The sequence below is a fragment of the Trematomus bernacchii genome, unplaced genomic scaffold, assembly GCF_902827165.1.
Source record: "Trematomus bernacchii unplaced genomic scaffold, fTreBer1.1, whole genome shotgun sequence".
Lineage (NCBI taxonomy): Eukaryota > Metazoa > Chordata > Actinopteri > Perciformes > Nototheniidae > Trematomus > Trematomus bernacchii.
The window spans coordinates 6675677-6696421 of NW_022987648.1; the positions used below are offsets into that span (position 1 = coordinate 6675677).

Genomic DNA, 20745 nt, shown 5'->3' on the forward strand with positions numbered 1-20745 from the left:
ACACACAACAATTCTTAGTCTCAGGTTATCACATGCTTAATAAACACAAATTATATTTGCCAATATATTGCCAATAGATTCTCAAAACGCTACACATTGGCCCTTTAAAAAAAGAAAAAAACCTTAAAAATAGATAATAAAAATGTGTTCACATCTTCAATTAACATATATTTACATTTATTATAAAAAAAAAATGCAACAAACAAATAAAAAAATTAAAAACATAAGGCAGGGAAACAATTTACCTTGTTCTACAGTGTATATTCCGCCGCTCGCCGACAACAACACGGCACTCGATCAGCTGTTTGGGATTATCGACAGAACGGAGACTTTGCGGCCAGAGGCGGCGTTCGTTGTGGCCGGGGAGGCGGGGACTTTAATACCGCCAACATGAAGAAAGTTCTGCCGAGATACTTTCAACACATCAGCTGCCCGACGCGCGGGGGAAACATACTGGACCATGTTTATTCCCCTTTTCGACATGGATATAAGGCTCTCCCTCGCCCTCCCTTCGGCAAATCAGACCACATCTCCCCTGCTTACAGGCAGAAACTTAAACGGGACAGACCGGTAACAAAGACACTACAACGATGGAGTGAGGACTCAGAATCAAATCTGCAGGATTGCTTTGCATCTACGGAGTGGAGTGTGTTTGAGGACAACAACATCAACACACACTCGGACACGGTCATCTGCTACATTGGGAAATGCATCGATGACGTGGTACAGAAGATTACTGTACGGACATTCCCGAATCCAAAGCCCTGGATAAACGGCGAGGTGCGTGGCAAGCTGAAAGCGCACACTATCGGGCACAGAGCTGGAGATTTGGATGAGTTCAGGAAATCTAGGTATGAACTCCGGAGAGCTATCAGCAGTGCAAAGAGACAATACAAAGACAAGGTGGAATCTGACTTCAAAGGCTGTAACACCCGGAACATGTGGGCGGGACTAAGAACAATGACAGACTACAAAGGAGCAGCGGGGGGTGCTGCCAGTGGCGGCGCCAGATATTTTCTTTTGGAGGTGCTGTGGGGTAGCTTGACGTTTCATAGAGGGTGCTCAAACATTTAGGGTTTCCCATTAATGTCCCGGGCGCTACCGTTGAATTTTCTACTGCAACACTCCCCACACGCACATACACAGTGTACCCGCGACTGTTACAATGAAGGCTCGATAATCAGCTCACGGCATATAGGTGTAAGCTCCCCCGGGAAGATTTTTTTAAAATATTGAAATTAAAAGCATCAATCTGGTGCACTTTGAGAGCAACATTAAGAGATCTATGGATACATCTCTCAACACCCATATGAAACAGAACTGTAAACCGATTTTCTATACACACACACACACGCTACGTTTATCCCCGCCGCTCAAAGGGGGAAACTCCCAGAATGCTAGCTACCTCTGCTTTCCTTAAGGAGTGGGCTATAATTTGGTAAATTGGTCCAAGGAGCCTCTGTGCTCATGTGAAAGAAAGCACATGGTGCGGCGTTGGCAGAGATAACGGGCTGCGGGTAAAAACACACACTCTGATGTGCTGTGCTTACAGAAGACAGACACGTGGCTGTGTGCATGGTGTCCATCCATCTGTGTGTTTTCACGTCACAGTTTGCTAAGGACACACGAACATGAGTAACAAAGCTGCGTAAACTCAGTAATTATAGCTCGTCTGTGAATAAGCCGTGTTGTATATTCTTGAATGGACAGCTCATGTGTGGTCTTAAAGGGCAATAAAGGGAAATTCCAATTGCTTTACCTACTTAGGTCATGTTTTTGTAGTTTTTGTTATCACTCTGTGTGTGATATAGGGGAGGAAAAATGATTGATAAGACATGTTTTAAATAAACTCTCCGGTGTAAACAGAAACCCACTTCCTGCTTAAATGTTGTCTCACTGCTCTTGCCATAGCTGTGCACATACTGTTTTATTATGCACTGAAAGTTTATTAGCACCATTTCTAATATACTCAGTTTCACTATAGAGTGGTGCAGTGATGACATATTTTTGTATTCCCACCTGGAAGTTAGCAACGCAAGGACTCCCTCTAAAAAATGGATATTTCCATTGCTTTTTGGAAAATTTCAGAAAATAAGGTCTGTGACAAACACGTTAACACATATTTTTCTCTACAGGATAATCTCTACATATTTAAACAGTTTCTTTGGTTTTAAAGCGTAAATGCTTTTGAACTAGAGGCTCACATTAAAGGCTATAAACAACCTCCATCATGGCCGCATGAGTTTCCATCACCACCGCTAAGATAAAGGGCGCTAATGTTCAGCATGATGGCATTTAATAGTCACATTTAGCAACCACTGTTTTAAGACACATAGGGAGCCAAAAGGGTTACAATTCTTACTAATTTCCTGGTTTAAGGACTCATTCCTGAACTACTCTTTTTTATTTTTTTGCTTGTAATACTCTTAAAGGTGGGGTAGGTAATTCACTTCAGAAACACTTTTTGTTATATTCCATGGAATGCTCTTAACATCCCGATAGCAATGAATAAATGAAATGCTTTGACAATGAATATATACAAATATTTCATCTGTGGAAGCCGTGGTGCTGTAAAAAGCTATACCAATGATCTGCCTCGGCCCGCGGCAAATAACTGGATGGCCTACCTGCCTGTCAGCCTTCCATCTCGTGCACAAACGTATCTCGTGCCCTCATTGGTCATGTGTGCATCCGTGTGTGTTGGAGGAGGTGCTCTGTAAGGAAGTCTGAAGGAAGGGGCAGATTTTTTTCGGTTGTGTACTTTCAAATTCTAGCTTACTCGAGCTGGTTTCTCCATTCTTACCTACCCTACCTTTAATAGTTCCCTCCTAGATTACAAGAAGGGTGAACCTTTGAAGAGCAGTTGAATCTGGCTAAACTTGTTTGTAAACTGTCTGATTCATTTCTTGTGCCAGTGCACCATGTCTCAAAATCTCAGCAATTACTTGGGTGAGTTCATTGTTATTGTTACTGATACAAATGGCAAAAGCTACAGAAAAACATCTAACAAAGTAAAGCATCAGTGAATCGTGACAGAATGCAGCTGTAAGCACCCATGAAATATATTTGTATCATTGGTATTGATCAACAATAACTCAGCCGCCACCCATGAAGCAGGAAACACTGATTTAGTTTTCCTTTTAAGCAACATTTTATGATAATGTTGTCTATTTGTATGTCTGTTGCTATTTGGTACTACATGGGAGATCACCAGCCTGTATTTAGCTGCTCTCATGAGAACAAATGCAATATGATGCTCAGCTGACTCGGCTCAAGGTGATGGGATGGCTCTGAGCTGGAGATGGGCCAAATAGTTCGAAAAGCTGAGTATCCGCAATGGATAAGGTTTTTCTTTCTCCCCCTTTTCTGAGATACTGTCCAATCGATATCCTTTGTTGGAGAAATATGTGTACCCTGACATATTTAGTGCACTGGATTGTGGGGTAGTGTGTTTCACTCTTTGTGCAGGTGCTGCAGAGCTCTTGGCTACACAACAGTGATTTTCTTCTTCGTCTCTCCTCTTGAATCTTGTCTAATTAGGTTTGAGGACAATACGGGTGTTTTTGATTCGGAGAATGTGACACATTTGGCTCTTTGTGTCTGGAATGTGGTTCTGTTTCCACAGTACTTCCAGGTGCAGTGTGAGCAACTTCTCAGATGTTTAGCTATTACTCATTATGATAAAGGACTGCATTATCCTGTACAAAAAACTTGACTGTCTCTTTAGGATTAACACATTGTCTTTTTCAATACTACCACTAAAGGATGCTTACGTGGACAATTTCACATGATTCTATTTCAATAACTTTATAGTATTTAGAGCATTTTCCCTGTCTTTATGCAGACAAACAATATGGTATTGACTGGTCATATTGGTCACTGTCACATCAACTTGATGTTCCTACTGATGCTAATGTGGCATGGTCATTAAAAACTGCATGACATGATATGCAGCCATCAGCTCCGTCACAAAGTATTGTGGAACAATTACATTAATTAGCTTTTCTTCGCGTGGTCGTGTGAGAAACGTGGTGGCGTGAAGACTACTAGCAGGACTAGTTGCTGAGCTACTGTAGCTAGCATCCCAATGGCTAACATGCTAGCGCTAGTCACAAAAGCTTCTCAAGCTTGTTTTAATATTATTTGCACTGTGTAGTATAGGCTATTTCTCCCTGGCATTTTGTTTTTAGATAACAATTATGTGTTGGACTTACTGGCTGTCTTTTTCCCATCAAAGCACTGACAAGACATTTAGCTATTGATCAGAAGCAAGTTTTCGCTTGGAGTCTGAACCGTAGACTGCATGACATTTTTTGAGTAGCAACCTTAACCCTTTGGTTTGTGGACTGCTGTTAAAAACCTCTAACTTTGCATTTCTGCTGTCAATGTTGACCCTATTTGAAGGAGAGCGTAGAGCTGGGCCAAGCGTGGCCATGTACTGCAGCTAGCTAGCTAGCTAGCTTGGTTGGCAAAGTGCATTCCTAATTCATGTTAACTGTGATAATTGTGATGCTAATTTTGGCTTGACAAAAACATACTTAAAAATGGTTCTTAATGGAAACAAATGAACAGCTAAACACTTCTTCTTTAGTATGTCTTTATGTAAAACCGAAAGCTTAACAATGACATGATAGTGGTGCCGTGGTGACGGCTCGCTAATGGGAAGGTTGCCACATGATAAACCCTGCTTTATCGTCAATTGATCTGTAATCTGGGCCATCATTTAGATAAAGAACATTGTGCTGTATTTAAGAAGAATACAAACTGTGATTGAGACCACATATTGATTAGTTAACGCTTATTGAAGTAATATAACAATAGAAAGTATAGTTCCTCATAGACTTCCATACAATTGGACTACTTCTTGTTCGCCCCTTTTTGGTCATTTAAAAGATGCATGTTTAAGACACTTCCAGGCCCTGAGGACTGACCTCTTGATCTTGAATCAGTATGACAAAGAACATGTTTATCATTTTGGTGTGTTAAAGCAAAGACCCATTCCTGTCCTTAAAATGATGAGACACAGATTTAATGTGCATGGCTTGCAAGAATTGCATTGATAAAAAAAAGTATTTGATACCATTACTGGCCTTTGTGCTACAGTTTTTCTTCAAATGTTTCGTTTGAAGAGGGCTTGGAGAAACTGCAAACACTTCCTCTGAGGGCTATTTTGCTGATACACAGCTTCCCAGGCTTTCTAATGCTTTTTAAATGAGTGGCAAGCTCCAGTGAAAATACACACACATACACACACACACACGCTCCGGCCATCTGGCAGCAATTGCACGAAACGGAAACGCACATGTTAGAATATATCATTGTGAGAATTGTTTGGGTCTGTGTGTGTTTTTCTCTGTTCACACACAATAGTCTCTATTTGTGTTAAAATGCCTGCGGCTGAAAATGTTGACCTCGGAGCAAATCCACAGTCTGCATTTAGAGGCTAAAACATCAATCTGGGGTTTCCTTTTCCTTCATTTCTAGAAACAACTCTGTCTTCCATTTGTCGGTTGTGCTACAACTCAGCTAACTGGTAGAGAGAGCAGATAGTTGTGATATGAAATTGAGGTGTTCAACGGGACTTCTAGTGCTAATTAATCAGCATTTCTTTGAATCGTTGGGTGTTTTAAATGTAAATTGATAAATCACTGGTTATAATAGTTCTCTCCCTTCCTCCCTCCATCCCTCTTTCTCTTTGGTTGGTGGTTTGCTCTGGGCGTTTAGTCTGTATTCTGGGCCCTGCAGAGGCAGACTATAATTTACCCTTTGCATTTACTGTTTATATTCCACTGAACGTTTCTACAGAAGCACAGCATCGTTGGTGTCATAGTGAAGCTCTTTGTGTTGGTACCGTCCAGTGATCACTACCATACAGGAGACTTTGATCCAAATTCAGATTTACAACATTAAACAGCATAACTCTTTACTGCTCTGTACTTCAAAGAATACGTGGTATTTTCTGGTATTTCTTTTTTTCTGTGTACCAAAAACTACTTATATCCTTTATCCCTCTGTCCAATTGAGCTCTGTTGCTATCTATTTACACATCAATTAATCACAATGTTGCTCTTACATTATTCCATGAAGGTTTACTCTAGTTTATTTTAGTCAACCCCCCACACATCATCCTGATGCCTTACATTTGTAAACCAAATGTTGCGACCAAAGACTCCATATGGATGAAGCCACTATGATGTCACCAATTGGTTTGTTGGGTATCGTTCTTAGGCCCCAATTTTGGCAGTTTTTCAGACGCCATCTTGGTTGTTAGAACAAGAGAAGATGGAGATAATTACAGCCAAATGCTGAACAAGACATTTTAGGCAATTTAAAATGTTACATTTAATTTATTATACTGAATATAAATTTGAAAGTGTTGACGAAAACAGGTGATCGCATGGTAGCCCTGCTCCATAAGCAAACCCTGCTTTGTCGTCTATTCTACTTTAAATGGGACCAACATTTAGAAAATGTATATCATGATGTAGAAAAGAAGAAACCAGAAACTAGTTATTGAGACCACAAACACATTAGTTTACATTTGGGTAATAAATCAAGAGGGCAGCCAGATCATTTTTTCATAGACTTCTATTCTATCGCACTGAACATTATGTTGTATTAAATATTACCTATTGTACTAGCCATTGAGACTATTTGGTTGAAAAAATTAAATATTTACTTAGGTGAAAAATCAAGTGAGAAGTAATTTAATTTGCAGGCTGTACAAAAACAATCCATGTTCAAGGCACTTTCACAGTGGCTTCACTTTTCAAACCTTGAGGTTGCCTCTTGGTTTTGACCCATTTATTTAAAGATTTACATCTCCAGTAAAAAGGCTTAGGACCTGTGAAACTGAGCTGTAATTGGAGTGTGACTAATTACAGATGATGATTCACTCAGTGGGCTGTCAGCTGATAACAGCTGGGGGATTTAACTTTAGTGTCCTGCATGAGCTCAATGCTTCCTTTCTCCAAATGTTCCTAGAGTAAAATGTGGTCTCCAGTTTAGGTTCTTTACTAGTTTGGACAAGAACATATTTCATCAAAAAATAAGTAAACCTAAGGATCTGACCGTGACGTTTTACAGTTTAAGGGCTGTTTTTCGTCACACGAGAACAAAGTATTGAGGTTCAATAATACCTTTTGCCACTTTTTGACATTACTCAAATCTATGTGCAACAAAGTAGTCCAAGATATACTGCATTTCTGCTCTACACAATGATGACAAACAGAGACAGGGATCCTACATCTAGAATAAAAGCAAGCTAAATACAGTTGTAGACTACACTGACACAACTGAAATGTTGACTTTATTTAAGTGTATTATGTTAACAAATGTCACATAAATCAGGTTAGTTGAAAGCAATACTATTAATTTGAACCTAATATTTTGTATTTAAACCTAATAATATTGCTTTCAACTGACCTACAGTTATGTGAAATCTGTTGACATAATACATTTAATTAAAGTCAATGTTTCAGTTTACGTACAATACTACAGTAAAAAGTGCCACTAATCATTTCCTGTTTGTTCTGCTACATATAGGTATGAGTGATGTTGTAGACTGAATTAGTTATGCTTCATTTTGTCACATCTGTGCATGTGTGGTAGTCTGCGGTAAGCCAAGCCCACACAAGCTCATGACATCACGGATTGCTCTGATGTTTTCTTCTTCTGCTCTTTGCCATGAACCTCTGTTTTTACCTTCATCTCTCTCTCTTTATAGCCGACCCTGAGTGTCCACCCACCCACTTCTTACTCTCTTTTAGTTATCTCTCGACTCTCTTTCCTTTCTCTCTGTCCCCAATTTCTCTCTCTCTGTTGGCCCTGTCCTCTCTCTCTGTCCATAGCTCTATATGGCATTGAAAAAGAGAGTTCCACGGATGGACTCTCTGGTCTTGGCTAATGGAAGCAGTCCTGTCTCTTTGTGTAAATATTTGCACAGAGGGATTATAGATGGTCCCACGCATTCAAGGTGGAGCCCCACTCTGCTCCACCAGGCCACATTAGGGCAAAGAATGGCGCTGAGCGTAACTGCGACATAGCATTTCAGGAGATGATGTGACCGGACACAACATTAAAAAATATCACATTCTGAGGTACAAAGTGTTGCAGGTATTGATCTAACTTTCTGTTTCTCTCTATTTTGTTTTTTTCTGATCAGGCACCAAGCAGTGACCATCCTCTCAAACATGTAGACACCATGGTGAGTTTCAACTTGAATTCCTTTTTTTTCCACCAACTTTTTTTTAAAGTTAAGCCATCTCTTTTGCTTAGATTACTGAGCTGAAAGAGCACATTCATCTGCCTCTATGACACATGCCAACAGATCATGTATTTGATGTAGGAAGGTTATTAATAGTGAGTGGATAGAGGAGTTCCAGCTGGCGGGAAAAACAGCTGCACTGCTTTTACAGGAAGTATATATTAAAACAACTAAAACATGTTGATTTAATGCTTTAGAACAACCTCATATGTACACTTGATATGATACAGAGATACTTGTTAACTGTTGGCAGTATGGACTGGCCTCAGAATAGTACAAATCCAATTTACTGCTAAACTGTTGGAGTTTCCAAAAAAACCTACACATCACAAGTACCAGCCTTTTGTTCCTAGATGATAACCAATGTATCCAATTGCCCTACTGAAACTCAAGTGTTGAAACAAGACGAGCGGGGATTTCTGTGCTGGGATTGCAGCCAGGCAGCTGATTCTGTTCCCATTAGACCGATTTACTTGACGTGTTTTCAAAGGCAGACACAGTGTGGATTTGTCAGTGCAATTTAACCTGATACAGAAGGATCTATTTGTGCCTCCTGCGGTGCACACATACATGCATAAGGGTTAAAGGTCAAGGTCAGCGACATCATTTAAAGGTTTACTAAACTCATAAACCAATGTCAGATACATATTTAAAACCATAATGATACCAACCAACTGACAAACAAATGGGACATACTCTATATCCGTAGATCAACTATAATGCCAACATTTCATAAAATGCTTGCTTCATACATTATCTTCGTATTGTAACAACAGTATGGTACTGATTAGGGATGGATTGTGTTTATAGCAAATTAATTATGGTTATGATATGGGTTAGGTTATGCAACTTAAACATTTGGTTAGGCCTTTGCCAACGATTGGAGTAAAGGTCTCTTTGTATAAATATTTAATAACATGTACGTAAATAGTGGGTTCAATAGAGGCAACAAAACAACAATGGCCTCTATTAACCATGTTAGCATAGATGCTGCATGTAATAAGAGATGCTATTATACTTATGCTTTAAGTACCTGCCCTTTTCAGACAGTTTTTCAATGACAGTTTTTCAATCCATCTTGGGCATCATGTTAGATGATCTCTGTCCTCCCACAAAGTTGAAGATGGTAAACACCCATCCACCACTCTAGCCTGGTTATAGTGGATGTTAATGCCTTCACTGGGACTAACGTAGATGATACAGGCACATGCGCAGTAGCAAATACAACAACAATAAAATAATAACAACTTAGTTATTGCATATCCGCATATTTATATTTTAAGCACAAAAAAAGTATTGCTGCCTTAACATATATACAACATGCTTTGCCACTGGCCTGCATCAAATTCAGCCTGTGTCCAGTAACATTTGCTGATATACATATTGGAAAATAAATGTAAACAAACCAAACATCCTTGAATATTTCTCTGTCTTTATGCATTATGACTGCTTTGGGTTTTCACCATTGAAGTATTGTATTTCTATCCAGACACCCCAAGGAGTGATGGGTAATCAGACACACCTGACTAATTATATGACATCACCCGTAAGCCTACATATAGTTCCTTTAAGGAAGGAGTTATCATGGTTCCCTATGTGTATGTTAGGTCAACACACACACACAAAATCAGAGCGTGCATGTTTTCCTTGGACTAACTGGGCACTAGTTGTCTATGACACAACTTCCTGTGAGTTGTAGTCTGGGAAAGGAAGGATCAAGTAACCAAATTAGAGTTACCACCCAAGGCCATGTGCCCATTTTCTCCACAAAAGGACCCAAATATAAACCATTTCACCAGTGTGCTCTGTGTGTGCTCTGTGTGTGCTCTGTGTGTGTGTGGCTGCTGTTATTGGCATCCCCTGTGTTTGTCCTCAGTTTACTCATAGACTGCAGTACAGGACAGCAAAGCTTCTCCAGCCCTTCATGCAGGACCTGTATTTCAGACGTTTTTTTGCACGGCTCATGCATCTTCCCTCTTAGGTCATCATTTGGTTTGCACTTTAACTAAGGGGCAGAGACTGCAACACAGTCATTATAAGTGTACTATTGAATGCGTTTGTGTTGCAGGCATAGTGTGCGATCACGTCAGTGTAGTATGCATGTGTTGAAGTGTTCCATGAGTGCAAGTCTGTGTGCCAGTGCAGCTGCTGCTGTCTAGTCATGGGCATTTGCTGTGTGGTTACACTGTGACGTCAGGGAGATATATCCTCAGGGCATGAAAAAGGAAAAAGATTTGTCTTATGACTACATGAGCTTCTCTCGCTCCACTGGATCAGTTTCCCCCTCGGTCAGTCTTGTGTTCTTCTTCTCTGCTCAGTTGGTCATTTTCAACTTCCGCCAAAGAGGTTATGTTTTTGGGGCGTTTTGTTTGTCAGCGCGATAACGGAATAATAATTGTTCTTATGGAATGTGGTGAAAGGCTGTGGAATCTGACAAGGAAGAACTCATTTCTTTGGAGCAGATCCCAAATCACGGGTGATAGAACACACCAATTATAAGTAAAGGTTACGAGATAAGAGATTTGGCTTTGTCGGAGGGCTGGTTCTAGTTTATTTTTAATTCAGAAGGTTTCATTATAAACTGTACCTTAAAAAGTAAGGACACAGTACCACACTTTCAGTGAGAGATCTTGGTAAAAAACAGCATCGAAGTGCACACACTGAAAACACTGAAACGTTGACTTGGAACGTTTCAGATTGCTCAGTGCAGTTTGTGAAATCACCTGTGCAAAGACATTTGTGTCGAATAACCACAGAAAACAGAACTATTCAGTTGAATTCACACACACACACACACACACACACACACACACACACACACACACACACACACACACACACACACACACACACACACACACACACACACACACACACACACACACACACACACACACACACACACACACCCACCCACACAGTGGTGAAGATCTACAGTCAGCTGATGTTTGTGTGTGTATAAACATGCATCATACCCACATGTTTGCCTAAAGAGACGGAAAGGGTTAGCAGTCGCAATTTAGATCTGTACACAGATGAGAGGGAGAGGGAGGGGAGGGAAAAGTTGAATATGAGGGGGGAGAGATAACACGACGGGAGGCTGAGTGGGAGGGGGGAGGGTGACCAACACACAGGCAGAGCGGACCCAAGCCAGAGACAAGGAGCTGTGGAGGAGTCCGGTCCGAGTGGAGCATGCAGATGGACTCTACAGGCTACTGCCCAAAATAGAGACCTTGGGGATTTTTCTTTTCTTCTGCCGCTGTCAGAGAAAAGGGAGAGGTTTCACGGGGGAAACTTCACTGCCGGACAGAAAGCAGTGTGAGGCAGCTCTTCAAAGATGAACCGAGGAGGTTCTTTGAGAAGGCGGCTCTCCTCTCTGAGGGGGGCATGGCGATGGAGTACAGGGTACCTTTTCCGAAAGGTAGGACGCCATGGACTGAATTAATAGTTTGGATGGATTTACTCAAGTCGGGTCATGTCGCTTGTTCTTTCCTTGTCCGCTCCTTCATCGCTTGTTTTTTCTCTTTGTTATAGAACAGTTTCACTCGAGTCTTTGGCAGACTTTTACCAGCCCCCAACGTCTCCCTCCCTCCCTCCCTCCCTCCCTCCCTTGCTCTTTCTCAGATGGTTAATTTGAATGGCCTGCTTGTAAAGTCAACCTCCGCAGATGGTTTTCATCTGGAAACAGGCCTGCTGGACCCCCCACTCCATTTCCCACCTACTCCCCCATCGTCCTCCTCACCCGCTACCTCACCCCCACCCCTCCTTCCGAACACAAGTTCTCAAAGGAGAGTAACAGGTTTCAGGCTTCGGTTTGTGTGATGTTCAGAAGCTAGTGTTTTCTACTTTGCAATTAGAAATAGATCCATGAATGTTAGCCCCACAGTACAATCCATTCATAGAATCACAATACTCTGAACATCACGACTTCTTCCAGTTCTTCAACGACAAAAACATCAATGTGACCACAGAGAAAGTTATTGTTTTATTACCGACCATAGCTTCCCTGTCACATTTACATTTTCCCAGATGGTTGCAGTCTTACATAAATATTGTGGCTCATTAAATGCTCTGCACACCAATTCAGACTAATTTGAAGGAAAAACGATCAATTAAGTGCCATCTTTGTAGCACAATATAAACACCATCTCTTCAAAACTCTCCGACAGTCTCTAATTAGGATATTTGTTTGCATGCTGGTTGAAGTGGTGGCACCATGTAGTAAACCGGATTTCTCGGACATGTTAACCATGTCATTAGCATCATGTGAAGATGTTGTGATCACCTCACAGTGGTCCATTTAAGAGAGCTTTGGGCTTTCCCTGACTTTCATGCCCAACAAGTCCCACAGCGCTGTTAACCCTCCTCATGCTCTGCGTCTGACTCTCTTAAGGCTGTTTCTTGCTCATTCATCTCTGTCTCTTTTTGGCGACTCTGCTCTTTATAGCCTCTGGCAACATACTGAAACGTTTAGGCTGAAGCTCAGGCAGAAAATGGGGGATTTGCTTTGTGTCCCCTCAGTTGAGCCACGGACCTATATGAGTGGACGTAAGATGGAGCAAATGAATGCTGCATAGAGTTTGTTGGAATGAGTTGGATTTTCTTGGACAGAAAAGGAATTGGCAAAAACTCTATCATCTGATATGTTTATGTCTGCATTCGTACCTGTAGTATCACTATCCATTGAGTCCCCCTAAGAATGTGTACAGCAATTAAACCAATGTGTGTTATATGGGAACTCTAGCTATTTTATAATGTATGCATTTCTGCAAGAAATGGTCAAAATGCAGGAAGGCTTACCCCATTACACTGGTATATACTGTCAAAACATGTCAAGTATCAACCTCAACAAACTTTCTTGTAACTACTGTGAGTCTAACTTTGTTTCCCCAGGAAATAGATGGGACCAAACTGGGACCACATACTGTAGTGCTTGGCCCCAGTAACAATTACAATTGTTTGCCTGCTCCCAAACAAGAAATGGTGTCAAATGCTGGATAATCCTGCCTGATTTCTATTATTAGGAGATTTATTTTTCTTTCAATCTCCTAATCATCCGGTTCAATAGCTCTACTAGAGCGCAGTTTAAGATGGTTGTTGATAGATTTAATTCAAGACAAAATTAGTTGCAAAAATATTTTCAACTTTTTTGCTAAATAGTTAGCAGAACAACCTGAGGAATTCCCAAGCCTTTTACAGCTGACTTTGAATTATTAGTTTTTACGATTAAGGCCTGATTTTTCAAAACTTGGGGAAAGCATATGTCATGAGAAGCAGCTGCAAACGTGGTCCTTTTGGGATGCATTAACACATCAATGGAAGTTTATCCAGGAATGGGTCCCCTCATGATTACTATACTCTAATATGCTGGATGGTATCTCTGGTAAATGTGTACACTGACAGACAGCTTGGCACAGCAGGCTGAAAGTCATCCAAGGAGGCGAGCGGTGCTCCTCACATCGATGCCCAGCCAACCAGGGTGATCTAATGGATGATGATGGATAACAGCCCCCTCCTGTGTACATGTGACCCAATCACCACAGGGGAGTGAACAAGTCCACATGGCCTTTGACCCCCTCCTTGAGCTCGTTTGAGGGGGAGGCGAGGGAGACGAGGCATAGTGGAGACAAAAACAGTCAATCACCGTCAGCCAAACTTCCTCTGCAAGGGTCTCTGCTTAACTTTGCATGGGTGGCATGTGACGGGATCCTAACACCCAGTGTATACGACATGGCATCACAAGGTGCACTTTGCATACCTTGTCTAAAATGTGGCCTTAGATGTAAAGTAAAGCAAAATAATCTGGCCATTCTGAATACAACTTCAAACTAGGGTTAGGGTTGGATGAGTGTTGGCTGTCCATTATCCTGTTGCCAGCATATATCGGGCCAAGACTTCCGTGTGCCGCTCATTGTTTACGGTCTGATTAGCAACTTACGATGCTAGAATGGAGTTGGAGTTGAGATGGGACGTCTACAACTGGATTGTTTCAAAATAAGCAAGTTTAAAAGCAAATTTTAAGGTAATAAAAGCCTGTCAATGGGTTCCAAGATAGCATTTCTGTCAATGCATATGGCCTTTTTTCCTCTCCGCTCAAACTGCTGTTCATACAGCTTGGACTACAAACCGACTGCAAATGGAGACCGGAGCGTTTCCAATACTAACATTTTGTCCTTTATCCTCCAGTTTCTGCATTCCAGTTCCTACATAAGTTTTACCTTGATCACTCATTTCATATTGATTAATGCTTCGTTGAAGATGTTCAACGCCACCTAAAATGGAATGTGTCATCATAACTGTTGTAACTCATACATCTTGAAGTGATGTACCCTAGGCATGGTTACCCTTTACAGCTATACTTCAACAACATAAAGAAAATGGAACTTGTGGTATAATTGAAGAACAGTTTGGTTATGGGACGGCCTTATTTTATAAACCATGCACATCCACAATCATGGAACTATTGGTGACTTTATTGGCTTTATGACAATATATGGAAGCTTTGGTGTAGCTTAAAACTGATAAAGAACTGTTCAAAATGGTGGTGAAGGAAGTCGTTCATTCTAAGGTGGTTTCCAATAAGCTCTATTGTTTGTCTTTTTACCCTAGTTATATATTATGAAGCACTTTTGATAGTTTCAAAGTCATATGCATAGGCCTCTGTTAAAGCTCTTGTGTTTTCTTTGTTTCTTAGGGCTCAACAAAGTCTTCAAAGAGCATGGAGTCACGGCGCAGACCATCGAGGTAGGAACTCATCTCTTATCTTCTGTTCTCTTCCAGCTGCACATTTCCCATAAAAGGCTTCATTCGGCTTATTGGTCTGTCTTTTTTGAATTATTTTTAAAAGGCTTATCTCCACTGTTTGCTCCAAAAGCACAAAAAGATAATGAAGGAAGTGAAATGAATTTCAAGAACAACCTTATCACAGTCAGATATGAGGCATTTCAAAGGAAAAGATTGGACGTAATATGATATTTGCAGAGTTACCAGGGTTAGTGAAGCTACATGCCCTGCCATTGAACTGGACCCCACACTGTTCAGTTGGACACAAAGATATTTGGTGTCAGCCCCTCTCACCTCTGTCCTTAGGGAGTCACAGATGTTGTCAGTTGTGTAATTAATGTGTAAAACTCGACACCACAACAGCCCGTGCTGAAGTGTGAGTGACAGTATGACTCCCTCGCGGCAAGTCAAAGAGTTGATACAGAGTTCTAAAAACAGTTTAACGTCTGATAGCGTCACTATTAACAGTTTTAGATTACAGTCATTTTTCACCCATATAAAGGAAAATCAAAGGCTTTTCAAAAGTGCATAGCAGCTCGGTCATGTGACAGTTGTCTCTTGTGTAATGCTCTGGCTAAAGGAATGTATCCAATCAAACTAGTGGGTCCAGACAGGCTTATTTACATTCTGTACAGACAGATTTGTATCCGTATGCAGGGTTGTGCTGCAGAGCTGATACACAGATACGCACCCTCATCCGCCTCAAAAGAAACAAGATTTAAATGTAAGATTGAATAGGATAGACATTTTAGGTAAATAAACAAAAGTGTTTTAGTTTTGTCTACTTTGTTACTTTTGGTTCTAGGATAACAATTAAACTCATTCCCAAACATAGCTGATAGTAGAGCTCACACCACTCTGAAATGTAGTGCAGGTACTTCTCACATTGTTCTTTAAAGTTGATGCTATCCAATAGCAATCCTATTTATCTTACAGGCTAATCTACTACTCACAGGTAACCACATCTCATTTCAAAAATATAATTTCTAAAATAATTGTTCAAACCATTAAACACCACGAGTTGAGAGGTTACTCTTAACATCCATAATAACATCTAAATTTCAAAAGCTCTATAAAAATGGAGAACAAATCTCGACTGTCACAAGACCGCTACCAATAATTAAATCCGAACAAAACTAAAAGGTAATTGGATGGTCGATTGGCCTGTCTACTCTGAAAAGATACTCACTAGGAGCATAGTGTGAGTTTTCTTCAACTTAGATATGATTGAAATGTAGAACTCTACTAAAAACAGGATGAGGGTGACTTAAACTGCTTAAAACTAACAAGTGCATTTGATGCAGAAGACCAAAAATAATGCAGGACAAGAAGTATACAGAGCTCTACCGCTTTTCAAAACAAATTGGATCAGGCCGGAGATTTTGGGCCGAAAACCAAAACCATGAGCTAAAACGCTCAAAGGCTGGGTGATAATTCTCTGCTATTTTGTCATTACATGAGATACATTTTACACATAGTCAGATGATCCATTGTAAGTACAAACACAATGATTAGTGCAGTATTAATATGGAATAACTGTACTGATAACCATAATAATGTCAATCCTCAAGTGTTACGTTTCATTTAGACTCAGCATTGAGACTGTGAGAAATGTTCACCATGAGGAAGTGTAGGATCAAGGAGGCCTCTCAGTGTTTTGATAGAAGAGGTTCCCTCATATGACTCAGAAATATCTGGCGAGATGTTTAAAGGCACAATGTCTCAGGTTTCCTGATAAAACATTCACAGTCGGTGTTGATCCGAATGCACCAATGAGATCAGCACGGCTCTGAAATTGAGCGTGAGGAGATAACGAGTCATTCTTTAAAATGAAGAAAATGAGCAATCGCTTCATCTGTGGTGCTGATGAGAAGCAGGTTTGAGCTCAGCCGGTCAACGCATGCTGGTGTTTGGAAAAGAACCAAACCACAAGTCTACGACTGCAGCCAGAGGCCAAAGACATACAAAGACAGAGAAAAACAGAGGACGAAATGCAAAGAGATATAGAACAAAAGGGACAGAAAGAATAATAAAGACATATAAGTAAAATAACTAGAAAAAACCTTACATACAGTACCAACAAGGAATTGGTTACAAGATGATAAATCAATGAATTCAAAATGGACGAATCTAGTAAATGACTTACACAGAATGGAAAAGTTAACCATGAGAATAACAAATCTAGTTCATATTTTTGATGATACTGTAGATGTGAAATATAGAACACAACACATTACTAATATCCCTCTGGTAATATGTGACAATTAATAAATGTTCGATTAGTATTAATTATATATCCGTTTACTATATCCTTAAAGTCCTTTTTTTCTATGTTTTTTAAAATATTATTATTATTATTTTTGAATCTCTGCAAAATCTTAAAAAGCAACTTAAAAAAGAGGTAACATAAAAAGGTAATGCAAATCACAAACACAAAAACTTTAAACTAAGATGTTTGCTGCAACATATGAGAGAACATGCACTATGTCAATATAATGAATGTATTCATTTACAAACAGTTAAAAAGAGAGTACAATCATAAGACGCAATGGAGATATGTGAAAAACTCCTAACACAAACCAAATACCCTTAAAACGAATCTAACCCTACCATCACATATACTGCATGTTTCCCTCCATCACTGCAGATGCATCATTTCCAGTAAGCAGGTTGTGAGTGGCTCCAGATGTACAGTACTATGCGTACAGTATAGTAACCCTCAAGAGCTCCTCTCTCTCAGACATATGAGCAATTTCCTTCAGGAGCCGCGCACAGCTGACAAATGTGGGAAATATGCTGCAGTCTGGGCCCCTGGGGTCCAGACGCCTCCGCCCCCACCTCCTCATATCGCCGTCCCATAAAGTTCAAGTTCTGAAAAAGACCAGATCAGCTCTGGCATTTTAAAAAATTGCTCACTTTGACGTGAAAAATCCATCATTACCTTTTTAAATGTATATAAAGCTATCTTTGTGTTAAACTATTTCCCCATCAACAAGCCATGTTTCATAGCTCCAACAATTCTCCAGAGTAATATCTTTATTGAAGATAATGAGATAAGTATTGGATTTTTGGACTCTTATGCAATCAGTTGGCAAGCTTTACTGATCACGCTGCAGGTCTTTCTGCTTGGTCATTTTCTGTTTTAAGTGAAAGCTTAATTACAGATCGATCGAGGCATTTTGATCAAGGACTACTTTGTTTCCGACCCGATTTGACACCAGACCAACTCCACCAATAACCATCAGATTGTTGGTTTTTGAGCCTACGTACTGTAATCTTTGGTATGCTGCAATATTTTCACAATCCTCCATGTTTAATCAATTTCTCCTCGCTCTATTTCCCCTCTTACCCACGTCTAACAACACAACATGTGTTTAATACAGAAGAAGAACATTCTTTTCCCTCTGGGATTGAGTGATGTCATCGGGGATTGGGTATTTATATGCTGCGTTGCCTTATCCTTATTAGGATATTTGTTTCTTGTAGAGGTTCAGTGTCGTGTTGTGTGTATCTGAAGGGTAATTGGCTGCATTGAGAACATTCAGGACCTCAGTGTACCCGGTGATGTAAGCAGCCCAGGGGGGGCGCCCCAACTGTCAACTGGAGGGCGGGGGGAGCCTCGCTGCAGGGAAGCTGTCAGCACAATTTACATGATGCAGTTTAAACACAGTTAAATAAATAAAGGGCGGTGCCGGCCGTCAGCGAACCGAGCCCGGTCGTCAACGGCCCGCTGGCGACCGGCTCGGTTCGCTGACGGTCGGACGTACTGTGATTCTCCAGAACACACAGTTGGCCCCTGTGTAGCATATTATTTTCGATGACAGATGAACAGATCGCCACTGGGCTTTCAACTAAAGACACAGCCACGCAAAAACTGCGGCATTTGTACAGCTCCTTATGGGTACTGCAATGTGCCGGCGGTCTCGTTCAGGATCCGAAAATACAATTTAAATATTTTGCACACTTATTCCTAGTGTGCCACTGGTTACGGTCCCAGGGGTTGCCGACCCCTGCTGTAAACAGTTCTAATCCTGATTGCTTTCACTAAATTGCACTATTCATAACTGAACATTTTCAGCAATTGGCACTGGATGAATTGACATTCTGTCATTCCTAGTCTTTATAGTAGATACAAATTGCCTTCCTACTCATGAGGAAACAGGAGCTTTGTTTTGTATTTTTGAGAAACTATCGCACAACAGGATTTTGCTGTCGTATTAAAGTGCACTTGATGTACAGATAGACAAACATAAAATAATGGAAATCAAACTATTTAAAACATAAACCTCATATTCCTGCTTTAAAAATGTTTGCCGTACTTGGCTTTGTTTAATACACATGTGCAGGCTGTTCATAATAAGTATTATCCAGTATATTATTTTTCTGTTAACATGGTAATAGCATTGACTCCCAACTATGCCAATTTGACACTTCATATACAGTAGTCTTACTGCTTTTGTGAATTATATTAAAGGTCCCATGACATGCTTTTCTGGTTATTACCCGTCCCCTTGTGTATTATGAAGGTTTTTCTGCATGTAAACAGTCTGCAAAGTCACAAACCCTCAAAGTACACCCTGTAGCGAGTAAACCTCTAACACAGAAAAGACCTGTCTATGTCCAGAACGCCTCTTCCGGGGCCTATTGACGTCACTAAGTCCAAATGGACACTCACTCAGCCTGAGCTCTGCACACACACTCACTCACTTAGCCTGAGCTCCGCGGTGCTCATGCTGTATGAGAAACCAATGTGATTTTGGAAAATTGAATAATGTAAATCTATTCTAGTATACCTCAACAATGGAATTATGATCAGTAGAAATGGCCAAGACATGGGACCTACGTTTTTGTTGTTTAACTTGATTTACAATAAGTCACTTGATGTAAGTCGTAGGAGAAACATTGCACATGTATCAGATAACATTATAAGACAGACTAAATGGAATGAAGCAAACAAACTACCAGCTCACAGAATAATTGCACATTTAGATGTCCATCTGTATGATGACGGATATGTCCACAAGTGGATTGAAGATCAGAAAAAGAGTCCAAGGAGCTAACATCAAGTGAGGTCGAGGAAGGCCTGTGATGAAGGCTATAGAAAACTGAAAAAGGCATCCATCACATTAAACCGTTTGAAACTCACAAACATTAGACCCTCTGGTTCTCTTGTTATGGGTATAAAATAGTCAAAGTGATCATGCACCAGCAGGTCTTATGAGCTCATGTGCAGCATTACTTCTGGCTACTTCATTCCTCCCTTCAGATCTTTAGCGGTCCAGCAGTCCACCTCAGTTCTGTTTTTCTGCATTGATTGGCCCCATTGCTGTATGACCCCTCACCATTACCCACGTTGATGATAGTTGCTTCTGTGGTTCCTCTGCCAGGAGTGTGAGTCTGCTGCAGGCCCTGGAGGAGAACTATGAGCTGGACCTGCTGTACATCACAGAGAGGATCATCTCCGTGTCCTTCCCCAGCAGCGTGGAGGAGCAGAGCTACGCCGCCAACCTGCGGGAGGTCGCCTCCATGTTGCGCTCCAAACACGGACACAACTACCTGGTACACTTTCTTCATGTCTCCTCCTGCATATGTATAATTCAGGCAGGAAAACAGCGATTATCTTCGAGTCATTAGAGCTAGACACAGCTGATCTCTTTTAGACCCAACATCTGAGCTATCTTTGTTATCTGCAAGTG

General features: G+C 40.7%; 1 protein-coding gene across 6 annotated transcripts in view; it reads left to right on the forward strand.

The window, feature by feature from the left end:
- tns1b (tensin 1b) overlaps positions 1-20745 on the forward strand; it is a 217699-nt gene that overhangs the window by 134493 nt on the left and 62461 nt on the right. For 5 of the 6 annotated variants that reach the window (XM_034134700.1, XM_034134702.1, XM_034134705.1 and 2 more), the window contains 3 exons: positions 8165-8206; positions 14961-15010; positions 20437-20608. In XM_034134700.1, the coding sequence (XP_033990591.1) occupies positions 8165-8206; positions 14961-15010; positions 20437-20608 (264 nt within the window). Of the gene's footprint in view, positions 1-8164; positions 8207-11403; positions 11688-14960; positions 15011-20436; positions 20609-20745 lie in introns of those variants that run through there. The other variant, XM_034134704.1, reaches the window with a different exon arrangement.